Here is a 22,831-nt window from a genome sequence, read left to right on the forward strand (position 1 = left end):
TTCTGTCTGTGTAGCTTCACAGGGTCTATATCCCACTGGCAGAGTGGGAGGAAGGGGACCAACCCCTTCTTTCCCCCACCCCCGACTGCCCTGGGACAAAGCAGGGAGATGAATTAAAGCAGAAGCACAGGAAAAGTAAGGTACTCAGAGCAATCTGGGAATGGGTAGGCTTAATGTCCTCAGCAGACAAGTATTTTGGGGATGATAGATTTCAGGGAAAGCAATCCGCTAGAAAAGTGAGAATTTAGTACATTAAGTGACCCTGAGGAAGTCAACCAAAAGTCCATTGAATTTAGAGCTTTATTCTTGAAATGAAAGTTAATTTTGGTCAGTCAAGGGCTAGCCAAAAAAAAAAAAAATAGAAATGTATACTCTTGAAAGGAGTGTTTTTGGTCATTTAAAGAGAGTAAGAGTTGAACATCCTCAATACTACAGTGGTATCCAAAAAATTTTAAGTGCCTAAAATCCTGTATTATATTGAGTATATACTCAATGTATAATTTATGGGAGGATATAATCAAGAATGGATGAATTGTATAGTATGCACTGGTGAAGGGAGTATCCGCATTGAAGGAATTCTACAATCATCAAAGAAGATATTTCAGATGGTAGTCATTATATATCAGATTATGTTGCAACTAAATTGAGATCATAATTTTAGATTATGTATGAATATTTGATATAAAGGAACCAATTTGTTGAAATTATAGAGACGGAATCTTTTTTTTGGCGGGGGGTCCCCTTTCAATTTTATATTGGAGTTGTAATTATTGTAATAATAGTAGTGTTTGGAATGGTTCACTGGTTTGCATTCCTCCTACCCCTTTCCCTCAGGATTCAGACACAACTTTTCTTACTCTAAAACATACTTCAAGAGGCAGTTGTATTAGATGGCCTATAAAGTTTCTTCCAGATCTGAGATAGTATAATATCATTCATTTTTCAAGGTCAGTGCTCTTTCTCAATATTTATTTTTTTTCTTTGATAATTTAGGAGCACTTTGGGATCTTTAAATGCCTCAGGGGTATCATTATGGAAATCAATCATTTTAAATGTAGATATGCCAGTTAAAGAGAGTTATAGTTAATGCAAGAGATTTTGCTAAATTTTAACATTCATTCTAAGCTGAAGTTGGAAAGATCTTGATTTAAATACGTATAAAACACTACCCAAAGCTGTGTCTCCAATGATCTTTTTGTTCTTTCCATAGATTTTGAAGCTTATTATAGTGATATCAAGGAAGCAATAGAACCATCAAGAGGAAGACAACCAGGTTAATATATCCTATGACTATGAATTAAATTTTATCATTGGTGTGGTAGACTGGAACATTTTTCTCAGACATTCTCACTGGTCTTTCCTTAAGTTTTATGGTGTTTTTCATGATCTTGATCTGATTCTTCAAGTTTTATACCTTTTTTTCCAGATATCTCTATTTTGCATTAGAAGTATCAATATATTTTCCATTCTTTACTTACAATTACCATTAGTTACCAATAGGGGCACCATTCACTATTTCTTCTTGAATCAATTATAACATGTCTTCATTCAATAAGTCATTTTTCAAACTTTTTTTTTATTGGCACTATTAGCCTATGCAGTTGTATTATTGAAAATCAGATGATAAAAATTTAATCTCAAAAAAAGCAAATTCTTGGATTGTGATAAAATTTTAAAGACATTATTTTAAGTTGTATTAATGTCTTTTTATTTATATGCCATAGTCATTTCTAATATACCTCTCTCCCACATGGAAATCTCCCCTGTAACAAAGAAGAACAGTGAAGCAAAAACAAGCACAATAGTCACATGTGACTATATATGTAAAATTCTACACACATGTTCCACCCCCATCACTCATCCCACATCTCTAATTGAAAGGAAGGAAGAGTGTTTTTCATAAATTTATGTTCAGGAATTAAGATGGACCCTTGTAGTTGAATCTGAGTTTAGTTGTTTTTAAGTGCTGCTTTCATTTATATTATTCTTATTATCTTTGTTGTTATCCTGCCTCTGACATCTTCACTCTATCTCAGTTCATATGAATCCCTCCATATTTACCAGATAACACTTAATACTATATAATATTTTTAGCAAGGAGAGCAGGGAGTTTTTGGAAATATTATTTTTTTAATCTGAGATTTTATTTAGGAGAATTGTTATGATTTTTTCTTTATCATCCATTGGCATGGTTTGTTTTCTTAGAGGGGAGTATCAGTATTACAGAAGCAAGAGAAAATGAAGAAATAGATATTATGTCTGACGATGATGATGGTTCCAACCTAATTGATTTATCTTACTCCACTGAAAATAACACACCATTGCTTATGGTAGATTGGTCCAAATCATTAATTAGTAGAGCTGTTTTTCAAAGCTACACATCCTCAGGTATGTATTTTCTGCTCACCTGTAGGCTTGTCAGTTTATATAAGAAAAGCTTAAGTATCATTTATTAACTTCCAGAGTCATTTGGTTTAATAGACAAGTACTTAGTTTTAATGTACTTTTAAAAAGTGATCATATGGTTTTATCATTCATATCTTTTCCATGTGATTGTATGTAAAGCCAAACATAAGAAGTTTTCCAGAGGACTGCTGCTGTGAACAGCTTCAAGGTTCTGATTACACAGTATAGGGAACTCTCTATTTATTCAGTAACAAACTAAGACAAAACATTCACAGAAATCAAAGTATAGCATTCACAATATTATGGCCTAACAGGTCATCACTAAAATGGCCACATAGTTTTCACCAAAGTGGTCACATAGTTTTAAATAAAGTACAATCATTTAGTAACTCAGTCATTTAGTAAGTCCTTAATTCAATCATTCTTAAGAAGGCTTGCCTCCTTAAGGGACACAAAGTACAATCATTCAGTAAGTCCATAATTCAATCATCCTTAAGGAGGCTGGTCTTCTTAATGGACACAAAGTACAAAAGTCAAAGTTCTCCACCCCTAGATCACAGTAAACCATAACCTTCTCAGTCAGCATTAAGAACTCAAGAAGAAGTCTTTTCATCTTGACTCGAGGCTGGCTCTCAGATTCCATGGTTCCTCTTCCATGGTCCCAACTCCTGCCCTGAATCTATCCAGCTGTCACCTGGATTCAAAGGCAGGCAGCTTTCAGCTCCTTGTCTAGCTCCTCATTCAGTTCCTTGTCCAATTCCCATTACTATTGAAGCTCACAGTGTCCAGTCCACATCAAGTCCTTCACAGTTCCTGTTTCTGGGAAGACAAAGTTTAACAGAGTCAAAACAACATTCATACACATTGCTGACACCATCATCAATTCACTGTCTGCCTGTGAAATCAACACAGACCCACAAACAAGGTCTGAGAACTCAACACAAATCATTAGTATAGGAATCAATACAGACCTTCAAACAAGGTCCAAGAAGTCAACAAAAATCATCAACATAGAAATCAACACAGACCCACCAACAAGGTCCAAGAGGTCAACACAAATCATCAGTAAAGTCCCAGGACCTCCAAAACCCTCCTCCAGCACTTCTGTAAACAGACAACCAGAAACTCCTCTTTCAGGGCTTCCAGTAAGGTCCCAGAGCTTCTGTACAAAGTATCACAAACAAACATCAACACAGACAGAACAGACAAACAGAGTGCCAGGACACCACAAGTTTTCTCCTCAACCACAAGAGCTTCCTTCTCAGTTCTTAGTTCAGTTCTCAGTTCTCCATTCTGCCACCACAAGTTCTGTTCTCTATTCTGTTCTCAATTTGTAGCAGTTCTCAGAAGTTCTCAGGATCCTAGCAGTTCTCTCTCTCAGCAATTCTGGCTCTCTAGCTTGGGCTTTTCCTTATATATGGCATTAGCTCCTCCCTATTCTACCCCCTCCTACTGCACCAGCAACCTCCTCCCACCATAGGACTCAGAAGTTCTAGATCTCAACACTTGACACAATCACTAACCTGAAACAAGGCGCCAAGCACCTGCCTGATTGCAAACACAAGGGGCAGGGATGATCCCCAAATCCCCATCACCATTACATTGTACCCCTTTCTTTTCTGAGTATAGTGGGAAGAAGTATGATGACATAATGGAAAAAGTACTAGACTTGGAGTTACAACATCTCTGTGCCATTCTGGCCCTTATTATTTTCCAACAGATTTTTATTAAGCTACTAATATCTTTTATTTTGGATATCAAAAGATAGATATGACACACAGATCTGACTTTCAAAGAACTTGTAGTGTGTTAAATGGGAAAAAACATGCCAGTCAGTCAACTAGCAGTTATCATCTGTTTAGTGTGTGCCAAGAACTTTGATAAGTGCTAGGAATTCAAATGCATGTAGAAAGACAGTCTCTGTCCTCAAGGAGCTTATGTTCCAGTGAGAGTAATACAACACACAAGAGGAAGTTAAAAAGTGGTATTAGATTGTATTACATAAAACCACATGGATTATATTAGAGAGATAAAGATACCTTCTATAAATAGCTAAGAGATGAGGGGATGGAATAAGATAACTTAAAAGGAGAGATCTACGTCAAATACTTTAAGGTGATGTTTGCTCCTTCATCTCCTACAAAATTAGAAAGTATTTTTTTAAACAGTTAAAGCAAAGGCCTGTGGTATATCTGTGCTTTTAAAATTTTGGGTGTGTGAGTATGGACTAGTTGTAGAAACAACTTAGTATCCCAGAACCATACAAATATGGCCAGCTTTGTTGTAGATGTCATCTGTTCCAGGAAATGATTTTATCTGGTTAACTAGAGTCATATGGGTCTCTTTTCTGTTAGGTATCACATCAAAAATTGTTACATTTAAACCATTTTTCCTGAGAGGTGGAGAGACATATGTGATACAAGCTTCTGCAGGTAGGTGGTGTTTTCAAATGGACAGTTTTAGTTTTTAGGAAGAATGAAAATTTTGTGGTCTTCTTAATCCCCTAGAAATTATAGTCAACTAACCATTTGTGAATTTATTATTATAGTATATTGTATTAGGCCTCCTAATAGGTGTCTCTACTTAGAATCTCCACAAAACTGCTGCAAGTGTTCTTGAAATACAAGTCTGAGCATGCTCAAGAATAGCCAGTGGCTTCCTTTTATCTCTAGATAAAAAATACAAACTCCTTGCCCTCACATTTAATGCCCTTTTCAGTCTGACTCCAACCTATATCACTCCCCTTCACACTGTTTTAATGAAACTAAACTACTTAGCATTCTCTGAACTTGTAATTTCATCACTTGCTTCCATGTGTTTGTGCATATTTTTCCTCTATGCATAAGTGAAGGCTGGACGGAGCAGAACTCAGTTGACCTTACTTTCAGTTTTGTATTCTTCCTACTCAACCATATTTTGATCTTTTTCCCAGCTAGGGAGTTGATTTGGAGCAGCACTGATTGATATCTGACTGAGAAGATTTTATTGACTGAGAAGATTTTATTGTCTGAGAAGGAAGGGTTCAAGTGTAAACTTTTCCTAAATGTAGGCAACCTAATTCTCTCCAAAGACACTGAATTTGCCGTATACCTTTGTAGTTCTGATCTTTGTTAATTCTCTCTCCCATTCTTTTTGCTACTGCATTTGAGCACAAGGTTTTAATCCTGTACTTTTTAGATAAGATGACATTAATCATATATTTAGCATTTGGCATCTGTTTCAACAAGATCTTTTGTTGAATCAGGTTTTGGTTTTCTTCTCGTACTTCTTTTACCATTATGTCTCTCAAGATAAGTCTAGGTGTTACATATTTGTTTCAATTGGTTTTTATTTTTCTCTGCAGAATCAAACCACAGCCCATTAGGCAAAGCACAACTATATTTTACTGTCAATGAAGTTCCAAAGGAGATGGCATGCCAAGTACAGCCCACTCATGGTTATGAGGCTTATACAGTCTTCAGTGTTTTCTGCATGTCTGGGAAAGCAGTAAGCATTTCACAGTCCTTTAATGCTACCTGTATGGCCAAAGTAGGTCCCAAAGACATGTCAGACAATGTTATCTGGTGTTTTAAATCATTTAGTGTTTTGAAGTGCAAATAGCATCCATACTTGATAACTCTATAAAATAATTACTCATCAAATTTATGATGTGCCACTGAAAAGAGTGATAATGTCTGAAACATGTATGTAATATTGGCTATGAATAAAAACCTATAGACAAGGGCAAAGATGTCATAATCACCCTTCTATTAAAGGAATTATAATTTATGCTTTCAGTTTTTCTTTTTAAGACTACTTTGAACATTTTGAAGACTTTTAAAGCAATTACAAAGACCATTTTCCTGTCTAAAATGGTAATCAGTATAGTGGATAGGTAGTCATAAAATCCTTATGTATTAATGCTGGAAAAGATCACAGCCATTACCAATCCCCTCAAATGGCAAACAGGACAAGAGAGACTCAGTGAGTGACTAGCCCAACATTATATAGCTATTAGTGGCAGCACTAGACCTAGAATTCATTTCTCCTAACTCCCAGTTTATCATTTTTGCTACTATACTACAGGTAAATTCTCATTGCCTATAATTGAAAGTGATCAGGGTTGTGCTCAAGTCACAGAACCATTGAGTACTGTCCAGGTGCTGAAGTCACCCTCACCTGGTCATGAGTGACAGTTTCTGATGGTTAATATAATCTCTACTTCTCAAGAAATAGTTCCCCAATGCATGTCATGAGGGCATGTCATCCCTCTTCTAGAAGATTCTTCTTCTGGAAGGTTATCTGAGAGAAGACTTTAAGCATGAACAATACAAGCAAACTCTTGCAGATTTCAGATTTGTGGGAAGCTATATTTCATAGTTGTCTGAATTTCTTCATGTAGGGTTCAAAGGAGCCAGATGCAACTCTAGGGTCAATCAGATCCAAAGGCTATATGATTCTGATTATAGTTCACTATATTGATTCCTGTGTGAGCCTAATAGGTCTGAGATCTCCCGACTGTAAGCCACTTGAGTATAGCACATAAAACAAACTCAGACTGTAAAATGATGTAAAAGTAACAGCCCTGTGAGACCAAAACCTTTTGCTCCCTCATAAGTGAGGGCAAAACAAGAATAATTTAATTAACTGATAGGTAAATATGTAGACTACTGTAAAATAGTAGACACAGAAGCTTGGTATGAGGAAAGTTAGCTTTGAATCTAGACTCATCTATTCTTCCCAATCTCGCAGGCTTATCATTTTCCTGTGAATGAATGTCTTAGAGGAAACTTAAAAATAAAGTAGTACAGGAAAGTGGCCATAAATAATTTAAATATATTTATTCATTTAGTGTTATATAGTTGTGATTCCCCTTTTTATTATACAACAAGCTTATGAGGAGGGAAATATACCCTATCGGGTAAGATATGGTGAGGCCCTTGAACTAGGATTGTGGTAGTAAAAGTAGAACGAGATTATTGAAGATAAATTCTATAAAATGAAGGGGTTGGACTAGTCAGGGGTTCTTAAGTTGGGATCCATGAACTGTTTAAAAAAAGAATTGGAAACTACATTTAATATAACTTGTTTCATTTGAAATTATATATATTTAACTTTATGCATTCACAAATATTATTCTGAGGAAAGGTTCATAGGCTTCACCACACTGTCAAAGGGATCCATGATATAAAAAGGATTAAGAATCACTTATCTAATTGTTAATGTCCCTTTCTACTCAAACATTTTATAATCAAATCACTAAATACAATGAGATTCCAGTGCATTTTAAAAATCTTGTATCACTTAAAATTCATTTCTATAGCACTTTGTAGAGGACTTTACTTAAAAAAACACCATGAAGCAGGTAGTACAAATATCATTGTCTCCACCATAAACATGAGGAAAGTGAAAGGGTAAGATCTTTGCCATAATCAAAAAGCTGCCACCAGCCTGGCATAGGCTCTTATCACCTCTTGCCTGGACTCTTGTTATAGCCTGTTGGTTGGTCTCTCTGTTTCAAGTCTTTGCCCACTCTAATCCACTCTCCACTTAGTTGTCAGTTAATCTTTCTAACGTGCAGGCTTAAAGTGTAGTGTCATCCCCCTATTTAATAAATCCCAGTTATTCCTTATCACTTTCAGGATTAAATATAAATATCCTCTATTTGATCTAATCTTTTCATAAACTGCTCCTCTCCTACCTAAAACTTCACCTTATGCAAGAAACCTCTCTTGATCCCCCTTAATGTTGCTGCCTTTCCTCTGTGGACTATCTTCAATTTATCCTATAAATATCTTGTTTATACATAGCTGTTTACATCTTGTCTTCCCTGTTAAACTTTCAACTCCTTAAAAACGTGGCCTCTTTTTGGCACAGTGCCTAGAATACGGCAGGGAATTAATAAGTGCATATTAGGTAATTTACTAAGTGTTTGAGGGGGAATTCATAACCAAGACTTCAGATTCTTGGTTAGGGGTTCCATTATCTACATTATGTTGACTTTCTCTTATGTAAAAATTTACTTTGTTGGAATATAAAGAATTATGACATTATAAATGTCATGTTTGCTGATGTTTTTATTTTGTTTCCTATGAAATTGAATATAGGACTACCATTATGAATTCAGTTACCAAATAGGAAAATCCTCCAAAATACCTTTATATAGGGGGAGAGATATACAATATTACTTTACTTTGCCGGGTGGTGAAGCTGTGGACAAATATAAAGGTAAGTCTCACTGTTGTATTTTGTTCATTTACTGTGATTATGTCTTAGTTCCATAACCTTTCCACATAATTTTGAATAGATATTTATGTGTCTGAAAGAAGCTTTTGAGTTATAACAATGACATTAATAGGTTGATTTATTGAGTGGGAGGGTATCCTTCATGATAAGTATAATACCTTAGAGCTTTGGGTGGATTATTTTTTTTGACAAGAATGAAAATTTGGGATATTTCATAAAAGCATCATTTGTTCTTAAGCCATGAATAGTATGGAAGAAAAACAATAAAATAACACCTTTTGGAAAAGTAAATAAAAATAAGGCCAAATATTTTAATTATTAATGAAATAATAGATGAATGGTAGACCATTAGAAAAAGCATTTATTTAGTGCTTTGTATGTGTCAAGCACTGTGCCAAGTGTTAGATAAATGAACTAAAATGAATACGAATTATTGTAATGCATGACCTGAACCACATGTGTTCCTCTGGTCAAAAAGAGAAATAGGGATAAACTAAGTGCTGGAAAGGACTTTGGAAAAACAGTGATGAGGGGAATGTGTTATAAATCCCTATGCCTACTGCCTTCACTTACTCCTAAACATTTTTTCCATCTGTTCTCTGTCCCTATAATTCGAGCGAAAATACACTCTCAAAGGTCTCCAATCACTGTCATCTCACCAAATTCAATAATAGTTCTCAGTTCTTGCTTTCCTTGACCTTTCATCAATCCACCCTATTGATCACATCCTTCTAAATTATGTCCAGACCCTTGGCTTCCATGACATACTTCCAAGTTCTCTCATCCCTCTGATAGGTCCTCTGTCATCTGTCCTTTACTTTCTCTGTACTCTCACCTTTAGTAATCTCATTCACTCTTTAGTAACCTCATTTACTCTTCAGTAATCTCATTTACTCACTGTTTTCTTTTTTTGAAACCCTGCACTCATTTTTCTTCTCTTTTTCTTGGATGGTTCCTATTTATAAGATGGCCAAATCTCTACTTCCCAAATCTGTATATTGAAATTCTACCTATCCTTTAAGGGCTCAGCTCAAAGTCTACTTGCCTGGGACAGCTATGTAGCTCAGTGGATAGTGTTGGTATTGGAATCAGGAAAGCCTGAATTTGAATCTTGCCTTACTAATTGTCCAGCCCCAGACACTTAACTAACAACCAACAATAGCTACAATAACAACAGTAATAATATCAACATTTATATAGTTGTAAGTTTTATTATTTATTTTTAATTTCTTTGTTATTTAGCTTTAAGTTTATTATTCATACATTCACTTATTATACAGTTTTAAGGTTTGCAAATCTTTCTGACTATAACTTTGGCACTTTAGCTATTGTACCACTTAGACTCTTTTCCTAACCTCAGTTATCTCACCTATAAAATTAAGAATGTAATAGCATTTGAGTCACAGGATTGTTATAAGGTCTAAGCGAGATAACATGTAAAGTACTTTGTAAAACTTAAATACTAGTTATTATTATCCCTATATCCTATCACTCCAAAGGAAAAAAAGGTTCTTTCCCCTTTGAATTTGCATAACTCTTAGTTTGAAGATATTGACATGTTTACCATCTTTTGTTTTGTTATAATACTTTGTTTATGTGATATAACCATCTACTAGGGTGTAAGTTCCATGAATGTAGGGACAGTATCCTATATCTTCTCTATATCTCTCTTAGCACAGTGTTTTGAACATAGTAGAGGTTTAATAAATGTTTGTTTTTGATTGACTGATTGATGGTATTGAATCACTAGTTGAATGCCATAATGAAAACTTAAGTTTAGGTGAATCTGATGCCCCAAAGTCAATCCCATTTTATTCCAGTTCCTAATGTCTGTCCTGTCTTCAGAATTTTGATGGTTAAAAAATATAAGAAACTAGTAGGGCTTTGAGAAGTCAATTTGTGCCTGAGTAAGATAGGATAGGCTGCTTTAGTCTGGGTTTTCAAGACTTGGTTTAGACTTCTTTAAGTCTTACTTCAACTGTAAAATTGTACCGAAACTAGCTCTTTCTTCCTCTCCCTTCTTCCTTTCTTCCTCCTCTTCCCTTCCTCTCCCTTTTCTTCCTCCCTTCCCCCTCCCCCTCCTTCTCCTTCTGCTCCTCCTTCTGTTCCTCTTCCTCCTTCTTCTTTTCCCCCTCCTCCCCCTTCCCCTTCTTCTTCTCCTTCTCCTCCTCCTCTTCCTTTTCTTCCATCTCCTTTTCCCCCACCTCCTCCTCCTCCCTTTCTGCCTCTAATTTTCTAAAGAGGGCATACACATTCCAGAGTGCTCCAGAATGAAATAGATTCCTTTCCATGCTCTCAGGATATTGTCAGCTATGCGGCTAAACTCTAGAAATAGGACAGAGTTCAATTTGGCCTCACAGAAGAGGAAAGATTTATTGAACAATATTCCTCATAGCAGTGGGGCTTATCAGAATATTATAGCTCTGTGACTACATGTCCAGAGTCTAGACCAAGGAAGAGTCCCAAATGTGAGAGCTATGTAGTTCACTGGTTCTTTGGATGTGCTCAGGGAGAAAGAAAAGAGTTCACTACTCCCTTTTCCTACAGAATACAAATCTAGGAATTAGAGATATATAAACCACCATAGTCAATAGTGTTTCTCAACTAAATGCAGAGTCAATTATTTGGTATAAAATTTATGATGCCAGTGTTATCAATGCCTGTGAATATTTGAGAATTTGAACTTAAAATGAGTGAGCAATGGGAGAATTTTCACCATATTTTGGTTGTGAAATTGATAGTTCTGCCTCTTTTCCAACAATACAAGCCTGCAGTGATTTTTCTTCTTCTGAACTCGATTAATTTTAATTTGCCTTGGCTCACTTTGGCATAGTGGAATGAGGCTGGATTAGGAGTCGAGTCATGAATTTGAGTATCAGGTCTATCACTTGCTAGTTGAGTTAGCTCAAGCAAGTTACTCTGCTGAATCCTTAGTTTTCTTATGTGTAAAATGCAAATAGTACTTGTATCATCTACCTTCTAGGAGGTTGTGAGGAAAGTGTTATATAAATCATTCAACAACATTATAGAATTAGGAACTATTATTGATTTGGATTTAGAAGAGACTCAGAAGTCATATAGTTCAATCATCTCATTTTACAGATGAGGCAACTAAAGGCTACAGAGGTTAAGTGACTTGCCTGAGATCACTCAAGTAAGTGGAGAGCCAGGATTAAAACTCACATCCTCTGACTTCAAATCCAGGACTCTCTCCCCTGTACCATTTGTTTTCGTGTGTGTGTGTGTATTTGTACATGTTTATACATGTAAAGGACAGAGTCAACTACTTGATAGGGTAGTAGCATTGTCATACCATTTTTCTGTCCCTCCAGTGCCTCACAAAGTACTCTCTCTATATCTACTAGACATTCAATAAACAGGTTGTTGATTTATTGTTAACTATTATGTATAAAGTTTAAAATCTGTCTCTTGTATTTCTGACTTGGGAGGTAAGAAAGTTTGCCATTTCATTTCACACTGAGCTTTTCAAGGATAAAACTTGTCTTCACCTGCCAGTAATTGACTATTAATATATGAAATGTCGAGACAGTAAGCCTGCATTGAATCCTGGGATAAGAGGAGGCTTTTGATGCATTCCATATGTACACATTCAAATTTCTCTTTTGTCTTCTGTTGTAGTAACTGTCTTAACTGAAATCACAAACAGATATGGCTCTAAATCTCACCCCTGTGCTGTGAATGTGACGGTACTGCCAAGTTTCCATAGGAACATATCATCTTTGAATTACAAGCCAGAAGAGGATCTGTAAGTAGCATTTACAATGAAAAGGCCCTGAGAAAGCATTTATGTTTTTGAGAGGTCATACTTGGATCAAGCTGGCAATGGGGATGAAGTTTAACTGGACGAGGGTTTTGGAAAAAGAAATAGTTGAGTGTCACATTCTCAGTTAGAGTTGGGAGGATTAGGATAGCTTATACTGTCATTGGAATATATGTTTCTGCTAGTGATTTCATACCTTATAATACAGTTTCACAGAATCACAGAATTTCAGAGTTGGAAGGAACCTCAGAAGGCCATTTATTCCTACTGATACCAGAGAAAGGATTCCTTCTATAACATCCCTGACAAGCAGACCCCAAGTGAGGGGGAAACCACTACCTCCCATAGTGGCCCCTTTCACTTTTGGGCCAACTTTCCTCCTATCGTGAGGGAGCTTTTATATTATATTAGATCTAAATTTGCCTCTTTACAATTTATACATATTGTACCTTGTTTTGTCCTTTAAGTCCAAACAGAACTAGTTAGTACTATGCTAGGCAATAGAGGAGGTACATAGATACATTAGATTTAATTCCTGCCCTCATGGAGCTATAATCTAGTAGGACATAAGACACATACAAAACAAATTCCATTATTACCTGATTGGTCCTGTTACACACATCAGAGCAACTATTCCAAGCCTTCTCATATGGTACCTAGTAAAACCACCCCTCCATCTTCCTCGTAATAGAGGAGTTTGCCTCCTTAACATTACTGAAAGAATGGAGGATATTTGTACTGAACTTCCCCTTCTCTCTTGCTCCATACCTCTAAATTAACCATTCCTCCATTAACATTACTGCCCATTTTCTCCTCTAGTATTCCAATCTGTGAGGATGGCAGAGCCTTTTTCCTTATCAAAGCTTATCCCTCTAATATCCTAAATCTCTTCTGGGTGCTTGCTGGCTTGTTCATTACCATTACTCTTATTATTTTGAGTCTCTCATTAGGAGCTAGAACCTCAAACTCAACGTATCTAAGACAAAACTCACCTGTACCTCATAACACACATATATGATTACTAGCCCTTAACCAACACCTTTTTCTGATGTTCCTATTTCTGTCAAGGGCACCAACCTTCTTCCACTTCCCTAGGTTCACAACCTTTTAAGTCATCTTTGACTTGTACTTTTCCCTCAACCTCTACATCTGATCAATTGCTAAGTCTTGTAGGTCCTATTTCTAATTCTTTCGACTTCAAAAGTCTGTATTTTCATTCCCATTTTATAGGTTTTCTCTCTCTGCTATTATTTTCCACATACAACATAGGTTCTTATTATTTTTATAATTACTCTTTGTTATAATAATATTAAAGTTATCTATATGACATAATTTATAAGATATTTCTTTGAAGTAACTCTCTAACATAGCATTCCTATTATATGTATATATATATAAATTTATAGATTGATAAAATTCCTATTTTATAGATGAAGAAATGGAGGCTTTCAGGGGTTAAATGGTTTTCCTGTGGTCATAGAGCTAGTGATAATGGACCCAAGACTTGAACCCAGGTCTTCTATAGTATGTTTCAGAATATGTTTTTAGGGTATCTTATCATTCATTGCCTAGCTTAGGATTTCTTACTTCAGTTATCCATATCTATGTATGTATGTATGTATGTATATGATATTTATATGTAATAATTATAACTAATAATAGCTAGCATTTATATAGCTCTTTAAGAGTTGGGAACACTTTATAAATAAGATATCATTTTATCCTCACAACAGCTCTGGGAGATAGGCACAATTATTATTTCCATTTCATAGAGGAAGAGATTTAGGCAAACCAAGGTTTTGACTTGCCTAGGGTCACGTGGCTAGCAATTGTATGAATTGTATTTTGAAGTCAGGTCTTCCTGACTCCATATCCAGGACTCTATACATTGTGCCACCTAACTGCACACACACATGTGGACATACGTGTATATATAGAAATGTTTATATGTGCTCCTATACACATACATATGCATATATTTATACATGTGTATATTTTTGTGTTAAAAGTCCACTTGGGAGAAGAGGTTTTTCGTATTTTATTAGCAGGTAGGTTGTTATTGTTGATATATATGCTAAATTATGCTGTAGTAACCATCAAGAAAATTTTTTTTTCTTTAGGTATAATTCAAGTCTAAAAAACCTAACTACCCTCCTACTTATGGGAAACTATGGAGAAATTAGAAATTATATCATAATGCTAACCAGAATCCTGAATCATTTCTATACAGATCAAAGTTCTACCTTTAGCTTACAGTCACAAATGAGGAATTTATTGATATCTTCAGTGTGTAACTTATCTTTCCAGGATCAGGTATATTTACATGTGTGTGTGTGTATGTGGTGTATATGTGTGTATTCTTTTTTCCCTTTAAGTTTTTTTTTTATTATGGACTTCACCACCAAAAAAAGAGCATTTCTATACACATAGAAGAACAAAAAAGAAGAATCTTTATGAAATTATGAATCTCCATTTTACATTGCTTAGTTTTTTTGGCTTTTTGGAGGGGGAAGGTAGGTCAATTGGGCTTAAGCAAATTCAACATTTATGAAGTATCCGCTATGAGCAAGGAATATAATGTCTGCACTGAGGGAGCTTATACTATACTTGTGTAATTAAGAAAGATATGGGAAAAGAAACTCAAAATTCCACACACACACACACACACACACACACACCACACACATATACCTTAGACTCTCATTCCTTGGCAGCCTGGGGGTATATTGTCAATGTGGTTTAAAATAAAAATGGTCTCTGATAGTTCTGTTTAACCTGAAGTTATTATTTTAATCTGAAAAGCAAAAGCTATTTTTTCCTGACAATTTTGCATGAAGAGGAGATAAAATACATTTCAATAGTTTATCCTAATTTTCCTTTATTTTTGACTGATTTTCTTGCCTCAGGAAGAAATGGCTGATTCTATTCTAATGTTGAATGAATTAATAAGTATCTCCAAGCATGTAAGTCCCAATATAATTCATTTTCAAAGTACAATTTCCTACTTATTTGCACAATTTTAAAGGCTTCTGTTCAGATTAATAAATATTCATAAGGAACAAACCATAATAAGTATTATACAGTATAAGTTAGGGTAGAAGATTTATCTGCTTTTATGGGGGTTCCCTTAGTAACCAGCTCCATTCCAATTTTTAAAATCTTGTGGTTCTGTAATCTCATGATATTGTAATTTCTGAAATAACTGGTGAGGAGTCTTACTCAGCAGAAAGTGAGTTAACCTAGAGAAGAAATGGATTTCAAATATGTGAGTGGGGTGAGACATTAAGAACTTTACTAGTTACAATTCAGCATAGTCAAAAGAGTGTTGTGTTTGGGGTCAGAGGAAAAGAGTTTGAGACCTGACTTCCATTCTTATAAGCTGTGGGGCAATTGGTAAGTGGCTTAACATCTTTGGACCTGAATTTCCTTATCTATAAAAATTGAGTGAGTTCACCTTAGGGATTCTATATCTTTTTTAGTTATGGACCCCTTTGGCAGTCTGCTGAAGCTTTATGGATTCATCTCAGAATAATGCTTTTCAATGAATAAAATAGGATTACAAAGGAAGCCAGGTATATTGAAATACAGTTATCAAAATGTTTCTTTTTTTTAAAGAAGTTCTCTAAACTCAGATTAAGAAACCCTGGAAAATATGATCTTTTACATCCCTTCTAGCTGTCAGACTTATGATTTTATGCAATATCCCTACACTGACTCAATTTAGTATAAGTTTAGTATATAGTTTTTATTAACAGGAGAAGTACAATTGCATTTTTATCTTTAAAGTGCTGTTATCCATTTAGAGATTCCAGTAGTTTACCTAGGGAGATAGACATGGCTCTTATTTTAAATTAATTTCTTCCATATCAAAACTGGTTTTAAAATTAATCTTCTAATTCTTGAGATATGATTTTGAAATTATATTTAAAGATAATTTGCATGACAGTGGCAAATACTCTTATGACAAAGTTTGCAAAATACTTTAAGTACATTTCTCTTTTAATGTAGTAAGTTATATGAAGGTCAGACTTGTGGGAAACTCAACCCTCAGACCATAGCCCTAGGACCAAAGATTAGAAAAAATTACCCTGAAGCACTTGAGTTTAGTGTTCAGAGAGAGTTTTCACTAAAAGTAGATTAGGCTCTCACTCAGAGCCTTTAGGGCTCTTGGTTAACATTCATTTGTTAGCAGATTTGAATATTCTCTTTCCCAAACTTCAGAAGATTAGAAATTAAATCAGTAGGGCTGGGAGATGTGGCCTGGGAGTGTCATTTAGAGATGCTGTGACAACTAGAAGAATTGATGGTGTGAAGCCTGATGGGGAAGAGATAGATTTAAGAACAGATACAGAAGTACATTGTGTAGTATAGCACAGAGGGGAGAATGTTCATAACTATGATCCCATACCATCAAGAAAAAGTGAAGATGTTTTACAGTTTAGTTTCTTTAAGAAGGGAGGAAAGGAAGCAGAAAGGAGGGAAGTGCATTTTGGAAAAATTACCAATAAATGTAGATAAAATTATGATAAAAATTTTGGTGTTTAAACATGGGTAAACTTCAGTTATCTAGAAATTGCTATTATGTGGACTAAGTCCCCAAAGAGCCTTGAGAAATGCAAGATTAAAAGTCCCTCAAGATCAGAGATCTGTTTTTATTTCTCTTATAGTGCTGATACCATACATACTTTGAATATAACAGATCTTTACCAAATGCTTGTCAAATGAATGAATGGATATGGCCACTCTCTCTTAGTTGAGTTTTTTTTCTGACATGACAAGAAAGGGAATAATCTTTCTACTAGCTGTAGGCTTTCAAAAGTTTTTTCTGAAGTAAAATTTTCAGATATAGTGTATGATAGGACCACCTTTTCCTGACTGTTTAGGATTTTCTGATGGGTATAAATTAGGAGTATAATTCTAGAGACCACTATAGGGAGCCATTTATGTTGAACAAAAATAACCATGAAAAGCTAGAACCTTGATCAATTCCCTATATTAGAGAGGGGGGGAAAACCAATCGCATGTTTAGGATAGAAGAGCATTTTGGGTTTTAGAGATTATTTAGTCAAACCCTTTCCTGTTATAGATAAGGAAATGGAAGTCCAAAGAAGCTATGTGCCCAAGATCTGAGCTGAGACAATGAAGAAGGCCTTTAGCAAGTACAGGACTCTGTTCCCTAAGGTGCCCTACTGAACATCAGTGTCAAGGAAAGAGCTCAGATTTTCTGATGTAGTTTTTCATTTTACCTATGTACATTTCCTAATGATGATGTGGGAAGTAATAAAAGTGATCATTTGGAGGGTAAGATGAAGCATGTTACCCAATTCTCTTTTTCATTTCATGAAGGTAACATTTGATAGCGCAGTTCTGATAATCAAATATGTCAGAAAATTAATTGATCTCAACAACCTATCTGGCCACTTTGTGATGAATAAGGAGCTGATATCCAAGCTGATTTTTCTAGCATCAAGGGTAATGGCGGTAAACGAAAAGGAAAAATTCATCAATGCAAAACATTTCAGAGAAGAAGGCATTAAAAGCATTGTATACTTGCTACTGGTAAGTCACTTTTTTTCATTGCAGAAAAAAATTCATCGATTCTCTGTTCTAGAAGGTTTATTTCTTTTTCAGAGGACAGATAGGACTGATTTCTGATGTGTGTCCTTCATTATTATGGGTAATGGTTTGGTGTGTAAAAAGTGACACCATAGATTAATAGTATTTCTCAATATATTGTATTTTTCTCAATGAATATTAGCTTATTTGCATCTTTCTATTTCTTCATGTTTGTATATCTATGTGCATGTAGTTCACTATAGATGATCTAGAATTATAATGTTTTAGAGGTTAGGGAATTTAGAGGTCAGCTAGTCTGATCTCATTTTATAAAGTAAGAAGTTGAGTTTTCAAGAGATGAAGTAATTTACCCAAGGTTCCATGTCTATTAAATGGCAGAGCTGGTGTTTGAACCCTAGTCTCCTGCCTCCTAGTGCATGGGTCTTTCCCTAATACCATTCTTTCTCAGGTTTAAATTCTTAAAGGATTTTCTGATATATGATATAATGGTGCCACTGAAGGATGACTGCTTCTTACAAAGCAGGTGTGATTAATTATTTCTAAAATGTTTCAATAATGCCATATACCCCAATGATGCTGAGCACTTGGACTAGACTAGAATGAATCTGTGTTTTCATTGATTTAGGAAACTCTGCCAATGCAGTTTGGCAACTATTCTGTAACGTGGAGTTTTAAAGAGTCATTTAAAGTATTGAGAGCTTAAGAGGCATGAGCAGGGTCACATAGACAATATGTGTCAGAGACATGATGTCAAAACGATGAAATGCGGCATTTGTTGTTTTTGTAAGACAATTCTAGAATGATATTATTTCTGCTGCAGCAGCCCTAGGAACATATCTCAATTACATAATTGAGCATTCCACATCATATATCACTGTGACTTGGCTAATGTTCACCATCAGTGTACTGGGTGATAATATTTCTATTTATTCCTTTGTTCTTAACCCAATTTGAAAAAAGGTAGCTGCTATATTCATTAGAAGATGTTAACACAACCTAATGCAGTCATTTGAGTCCAGAGCTGTAACTAGGTTGAGGGTAAATGTAGCTTTTCCCAAAGTGCCGAAGTTTAAGGGGACATTCTTCTCTCTAAGCGGTCCTTGGGCGTTCTGTCCCCAAGACTCATGCTCCTCTCCTGGCTCTATGCCGTGATCCCTACATTCTTAGCATGATGATCTCTACTTCCTGACATAAGCCACTAGTCTTTTTTTTTTTTTTTGCTTTTTGGAGGGGGGAAGGCAGGGCAATTGGGGTTAAGTGACTTGCCCAGGGTCACATAGTAAGTGTTAAGAGTCTGAGACCAAATTTGAACTCAGGTTCTCCTAACTCCAGGGCTTGTGCTGTATTCACTGCACCACCCAGCTGCCCCAGCCACTAGTCTTAATAGCAGCACTGAGACCTGGTGATGTACTACCATGACTGTTATACGTTTCCAGCAACTAAAGGAGACAAGCATGATAGAATGTTCTTTTCATCCCTTGCCCAAACTCCACATCTACATTCCCTGTTCCCCTGTGGTTGAAGGACTGACGTCACTTGTTCCACTGAAAAGAGGCAGACCACACTTTCTCAGGGACAGATCACCCAGATCACCCTTTTCCCTACTTGAATGTAACTTGAACACAGGTGACTCATACAGAAATTGACTATGGCATAATGAAGCTGATGGCCACGGTGCTGGAGGTAGGATCATTAGACCCTTCATTCTCTCAAACTGAGTTCTTTCCTCTTAGTGGCCTTGAGGTCCTTCCCTGAAGTCTCCTACCCATTTCTCCTCATGCATTCTTACCATATTTTCCCCCAGGAAAAAAAAAATTCCTATTTTTTTTTGCCTCTGTTTCAATCTGGCAAAAAATAACAAAATATATTTGAGGTAACACTTTCATTCCCAAAGTTAATTGCTATTTTTAGTTAATGCTCATTTGGTGTTCTAAGAGTCTTAATGAGAACGGATATTGTCACTGAATAAATAAAGCATTAGGTTGAGAGTGAAAATATTGGGATAACCTACTTTTTCATAATAGCCATGGTGGATCACGGTCTTATAGAACAAACTAAGACATCAAGATTTGATGCTGATCACAAGGCAAGGAAACCAAACAAATGAGAGTTCATCAATTGTTTAGCTTTTTTTTCCCCTCTATCTCCTAATTCAGTAGACAGGTTTTCCACAATTATTTTCATTGTGACTAAACTGCACATCTCCCTTTCCCTGTCCCTTCTCCTTTTCCTTCTTCTCCTTTCCTCTTTTCTCCTCCCTTTTCTTTCCCTTCCTTCTCCTCCCTTCCCTTAACCTCTTCTTTCCCCCTCTTTATCTTGTCTTTTCATCTCCTTCCTTCTCTTTTTTTCCTCTCTTGCCCTCCCTTCCCTTTCTTCCCCCTTTCTTCCCTTTCTTTCTTTTTTTACTTTTTTTAAATTTTATTTTTCAAATGATTTATTAACTTCTGATTTACATCATTCATTTCTGCCAGATTTTGAGTTACAAATTTTCTCCCCGTTTTCCCCCTACCCACCGCCCCAAAATAGCAGTCCCACAGGATATCCCCTCCTCCAATCTTCTCTCTCCCATATTTTCTCCCATATCCCTTTTGACTTTTCCAGTGGATCTCTATGCCCGACTGCCTGTATATCTTTTTTCCCAATTACATGTAAAATAGTATTATTATTAATAATATATATTTAAATATTTGATTTTAAAACTTTGAATTCCAGATTCATTCCCTTCCTCCCTTGTCACCTACCCTTACTGGGAAGATAAGCAGTTCAGTATAGGTTGTACATGTGTGGCTAATATAAAACAATAAAATAGTAGATATATTGTTAAAGACTGACTATATTTCCCTCCCTCCTATCCCACCTCCCACTTGTTCTGTTCTCTATTTTGATCCCATCCCTTTACAAAAGTGGGTGCTTCCAACTTCCCTCCCCCCCAAGCCTGCCCTCCCTTCCATCATCCCCCCTCTCATCCCCTTCCCCCCCTACTCTGCTAGAGGCTGAGAAACCCTATTTAGTGTGTATTTTATTCCCTTCTCAAGCCAAATTCAGTGGGAATAAAGTTGACCCATTCCCTTTTGCCTTCCTATTCTTCCCCTCCATTGTAACCATTTTCCCTTGCCTCTTCTATATGAGATAGTTTACCCCATTCTGTCTCTCCCCATCTCCTCTCATTATATTCCTCTCTCACCTCTTAATTTCACCTTTTAAGTATCATCCCTTCCTGTTAAATTGGTCCTGTGCCCTCTATCTATGTATACCTGTAAACATATATACACACATTCACATATGTATTCATATGCCCATATACCCATATATATATATATATATATTTCTATATATATATATATATATTTCTATTCCCTTCAACTACTGAGAAAAGTTTCATAAGTTACAGTTATTGTTTTTCCATGTAGGAATGTTAATAGTTCAACTTTGATAAGTTCCTTATGGTTTCTTTTCCCTGTATACCTTCTCATGCTTCTCGTGCTTCTTGTATCTGAATGTCAAATTTTCTATTCAACTCTCATTTTTTCAGCAAGAATGCTTGAAAGTCCTCTATTCCACTGAATGACCATATTTCCCCTGAAACATGATACTCAGTTTTGCTGGGTAGGTGACTTTTGGTCTCAATCCCAGCTCCTTTGACTTCTGGAATATCATATTCCAAGCCTTTCGATCCCTCAGTGTAGAAGCTGCCAGATCCTGGGTTATCCTGATTGAGTTTCCACAATGTTGAAATTGTTTCTTCCTGGCTGCTTGTAATATTCTCTCCTTAATCTGGGAATTCCAGAACCTGGCTATAATATTCCTAGGAGTTTTCTTTTTGGGATCTTTTTCAGGTGGATTCTTTCAACCTCTATTTTGCCCTCTTGTTCTAAAACATCAGGGCAGCTTTCTTTGAGGACTTCCTGGAGGATGATTTTTAGGTTCTTACTTTGATCATGGCTTTCAGGTAGTCCAGTAATTTTTAAATTATCTCTCCTGGATCTATTTTCCAGGTCAGTGGTTTTTCCCATGAGATATTTCACATTGCCTTCTATTCTTTCATTTGTTTGGATCTGTTAAACGGATCTGTTTAACAGCATCTTGATTTCTCATAAAGTCATTAGCTTCCATTTGCTCCAATCTAATTCTGAAGCAATGATTCTTCTCATTGAGCTTTTGAGATTCTTTTTCCATCTGGCAAATTCGGCTTTTTAAGGCATTCTTCTCGTTGCCTTTTTGATCCTCTTTTGCCATTTGAGTTAGTCTATTTTTTAAGATGTGTTTTTTCTCAGTCAGGCTGTTGACTCCCATTTCATAATTTTCTTGCATTGTTCTCATTTCTCTTCCTAATTTTTCTTCCACTTCTCTTATCTGCTTCTTAGGGTCCTCTACAGCTTGTAACCAGCTCATATTTTCCTTTGAAGCTTTTGGTGCAGGAGTTCTGACTTCACTGTCTTCCTCCTGTTCCATGCTTTGCTCCTTTTTGTCCCCAAAATAGGAGTCTAATGTTGGAATCTTCTGTCTGCTTTGTTTCCTTTGCCTGGTCATGTTGCCTCACAGTCACTTGACCCCTGGGATTTTTGCCACAGTAGGACTCTACCACCAGACAGGAGAGCTTTTATCCCAAACGCTGGGGTTTTCTTAGCTGCCAGAGGTATTAGATGGGTGCCCTCTCTGAGGCCTCCACATGCTCTGGCAAGCTGGACACACCCCAGGACCTCCATCCTAGACTGCAATCCAGATCCAAGCAGGTTAAAGCAAGAGTGATTACCCCTCATACTGGTGCTTGGTCCCCCTACACTCTGTAGTCCAGGAGCTGAAGTTGCCACATGGTGCTAGCTGGCTGTGCCAGCGGCTTGC

At 36.2% G+C, this 22,831-nt stretch overlaps 1 protein-coding gene across 1 annotated transcript in view; it reads left to right on the forward strand.

Annotated features, from left to right (window-relative positions):
* PKD1L1 (polycystin 1 like 1, transient receptor potential channel interacting) overlaps positions 1–22,831 on the forward strand; it is a 133,118-nt gene that overhangs the window by 40,213 nt on the left and 70,074 nt on the right. The window contains exons 14-22 of the mRNA XM_069095386.1: positions 1,211–1,273; positions 2,206–2,388; positions 4,761–4,838; positions 5,750–5,892; positions 8,493–8,613; positions 12,271–12,397; positions 14,533–14,725; positions 15,319–15,375; positions 17,759–17,971. Of these exons, the coding sequence (XP_068951487.1) occupies positions 1,211–1,273; positions 2,206–2,388; positions 4,761–4,838; positions 5,750–5,892; positions 8,493–8,613; positions 12,271–12,397; positions 14,533–14,725; positions 15,319–15,375; positions 17,759–17,971 (1,178 nt within the window). The remainder of the gene's footprint in view (positions 1–1,210; positions 1,274–2,205; positions 2,389–4,760; positions 4,839–5,749; positions 5,893–8,492; positions 8,614–12,270; positions 12,398–14,532; positions 14,726–15,318; positions 15,376–17,758; positions 17,972–22,831) is intronic.

Source organism: Petaurus breviceps, unplaced genomic scaffold, assembly GCF_028583685.1.
Source record: "Petaurus breviceps papuanus isolate PSGF00001 unplaced genomic scaffold, PetGlider_PUasm1.0 227, whole genome shotgun sequence".
Lineage (NCBI taxonomy): Eukaryota > Metazoa > Chordata > Mammalia > Diprotodontia > Petauridae > Petaurus > Petaurus breviceps.